A 3493-nucleotide genomic window follows, 5' to 3' on the forward strand; every position below is an offset into this window, starting at 1 on the left:
TGGACTTTGGGGCATCGTGATTTTCTCATCACCACCTGCTTATAGTGCAGTGTTTACAACGGTACAAAACAGATTTCAGTACTTCAGTGGGTTGGTATATTAACATTATATCAGTTAATGAAATTACGGTATTTAAATGTACATTTAAGTTAAAAGCGTAAAACCTCAAATGTTGCTACTGTATTTTTTACGGTAAAATTCTGGCAACCACAGCTGCTGGTTTTTTACTGTAAATTTTACGGGTTTGTTTTTTACAGTGTGCGAATGCACTTGCTGAAGGAGTTGATGAAGCTGAAGCGTTTACCTGAGGCGCTGCATGGCTGAGAGTCATGTGACTCGTGTCTGTAGAGCAGGTGAGGTTTGTTGTGCTCTTCCTCATACTCCTCTCCATCAGCGCTCAGCAGCGGCTCCAGGAAGAACTGACCGCTGTGCGTCGTGAACGTGCCGATCTGAGGAAAAACACCACACTATCATCTTATCAGTTTTGTACATTAGGGTTGTATGTTACACCGAATGTTGTTAAATTAATGTTTATTGCATGGCTTCAGTTTGATGTGTGTCACCGTGATGGTGTTTAGTGTTTGTGTGAATCGACACTGTGCACCTTCTATAGGTGTTATTATTTAAAAGCTGCTTGTGATGGGCTTTTGGCAAAACAGATTTCAGTACTTCAGTGGGTTGGTATATTAACATTATATCAGTTAATGAAATTACGGTATTTAAATGTACATTTAAGTTAAAAGCGTAAAACCTCAAATGTTGCTACTGTATTTTTTACGGTAAAATTCTGGCAACCACAGCTGCTGGTTTTTTACTGTAAATTTTACGGGTTTGTTTTTTACAGTGTGCGAATGCACTTGCTGAAGGAGTTGATGAAGCTGAAGCGTTTACCTGAGGCGCTGCATGGCTGAGAGTCATGTGACTCGTGTCTGTAGAGCAGGTGAGGTTTGTTGTGCTCTTCCTCATACTCCTCTCCATCAGCGCTCAGCAGCGGCTCCAGGAAGAACTGACCGCTGTGCGTCGTGAACGTGCCGATCTGAGGAAAAACACCACACTATCACCATCACGTTTGGTTTAAGTGATCAGAACAAATCCTGGGAAGAACACACCTACAACACTGGCATCTTTTTTTATTAAATGGACATTCCTGCTGTTTTATAAAACCATTTTATAATATTCTGTTTCAGTGATTTTAAGATGACCCGCTTCATGCTGCACCTAGCATATTGCCTGGAATATTGCTTTAATAAACTATTTCTTGGGTAATATTTACAAAGAAACAAATAAGCAAATTTCTGAAATAACAATAATAATCAATAAAATAAATAACAAATAAATAAATATTTTACTCATGGGTAAAATAAAATATAAATTAATATTACATTAAAATATATTCAATTTAATTAAACTGAAAAATATAATAAAATTAATTTTAAAAAAAAATATATATATATATACATAAATAATTACAGGGAATCACCTGCAAACAACAACCGAAGAAGGCCACAATTACTAAAAATATCATAACATTAGTCTAAATAATAATAGTAAAAGAATTATAATTAAGTAAATAAATAAATAAATACAAAATTAAAATAAAGGTAATAAAAATACAAAATACAGTAATACATAAAACTGAATATGAAAAGAAATAATAAATACAAATGTGCAGTAAAATAAAATACATACAAAATTACAGTAAAATAAATTAAATACAAATGAACAGTATAAATAAATTGAAAAAAAGTAAAATATATAAATAAAAATATAAATGTTAAAATAAATAAATGAAAATTAGCTACATAAAATATATCAATAATTAATAGTAAAACAAAATAAACATGAATAGCAAATAAATACAAATGCATAGTAACTTAACAAAAAAAATAGTAAAATAAAATGAATAAATAAAAAGAATAATAAACAACTGAAAATAACGAGTTAAATAAAATCAATATTAAAATACTTGAGCAGCATATATTATAATAAATTAACAGTAAAAATAAATAAAAAAAATTATTAATCAATCAATCAAAATGAATACAAATTAATGTTGAATATATAATAAATAAAAAATGAATAAATAATGAGGCATAATGATTGACAGTCACATAAACCCTTCTCTAGAATCATGGGTCATCACCACGGCAACACGTTCAAACACAGAATTCCACATTCCTGCATACATTCCGAACGGGAGCGAGCTTTATGATACTGTACGGAAAACATCCGACAAAAACATACCAGCAAATAATGAAGTGGAAAAGGGCTTGGGTCTGTTTGAACCAATGGAAACATGCTTGACATGAATGCAATGAGTTTCCATGAAGACTGTTATTATACACACTGATCTGATTCTCCAGATCACAGTCTGCCATTCATCTGCCCTCAGAAACACGGGAGAAAAGGCCATTTCTGTGTCATCTCTCCCACAGCGTGGCCTTTCAGCGCCGCAAATACTTGTGCGGATATTCAATCAAATATTCATTATTAAATCGAATCACGAACAGCTATAGGAACAGATCAACCTCAAACGACAACTGAAAAAGGTCAAAATCATTTTAAAAATCATAACAATAATCTATGTGCTTGAGTGATTCAAAAGTAAAATAAATAAATTTAAAAAATAGTAAAATAAAAAATATTTTAAAATAATTAATATATAAAAATAAATCTTAAAATAAATAAATAAATAAATAAATAAAATAAAAATGTATAGAAGCATATAATTGTATAATAAATATATATATATATATATATATAAATAAATAATTATAATAATTATTAATTACAAAAAATGTAGTCAAATAAAAAATAAGTACATTAAAATACTCTAAATTAATACAAATGAATGTTAAATTATACAAATAATAAATAAATGACATAACATAGTGTGAGCTCATACAAACTATGTTGCTATCAAATCAAATATTGACTATTAAATCAAATCATGAACAATTAAAGGATCAAATCACCTACAAACGACAATTGAATAAGGTCAAAATCCCCATAAATAACAGCAGACTTTATGATTATTGCACATCTCCCAGGTCTTCAGAAGTCATGACGGATCTGTGTGAGGAACAGACTGAAGTGTAGCCGGTTGAGAGACGTGCGGTCTGAATGACAGCAGAAGAGCGTTAAAGCCTGACATTAGGAAGATGTCGCTCAGCAGAGATTCAGAGGGATATCGGGGAAGATTTCTGACAGCTAAACACATCCGATCGCAGCCTGAGGGATGGAAAGATGACATAACGCTCCCTCACAAATCCCTGAGAGCATCAGACACGACCAACAGACCAGCACAACAAAGGAAGAGCCGTGACACTGCAGTAAATGATGGTAAAAGCACAGTATGATACACGAGTACGTAGTGCTGGGTGGTATACCGGTTCATACCGAATACTGGTGTTTAGTTTTGTTATGATATGAATTTTGAAAATACCGCAATACCGGTGTATGTCACTTAAACAAGGATGGGAACGCTACACTG

At 32.1% G+C, this 3493-nt stretch overlaps 1 protein-coding gene across 1 annotated transcript in view; it reads right to left on the reverse strand.

The window, feature by feature from the left end:
- Positions 1 to 3493, reverse strand: part of LOC107694983 (A disintegrin and metalloproteinase with thrombospondin motifs 20-like) — a 139308-nt gene that overhangs the window by 127323 nt on the left and 8492 nt on the right. Inside the window, exons 3-4 of the mRNA XM_016494735.1 lie at positions 899 to 1036; positions 305 to 449 (exon numbers count right to left, since the gene is read on the reverse strand). Coding sequence (XP_016350221.1) covers positions 305 to 449; positions 899 to 1036 — 283 coding nt within the window. The remainder of the gene's footprint in view (positions 1 to 304; positions 450 to 898; positions 1037 to 3493) is intronic.

Source organism: Sinocyclocheilus anshuiensis, unplaced genomic scaffold (assembly GCF_001515605.1).
Source record: "Sinocyclocheilus anshuiensis isolate Anshui unplaced genomic scaffold, SAMN03320099.WGS_v1.1 scaffold923, whole genome shotgun sequence".
NCBI classification, from domain to species: domain Eukaryota; kingdom Metazoa; phylum Chordata; class Actinopteri; order Cypriniformes; family Cyprinidae; genus Sinocyclocheilus; species Sinocyclocheilus anshuiensis.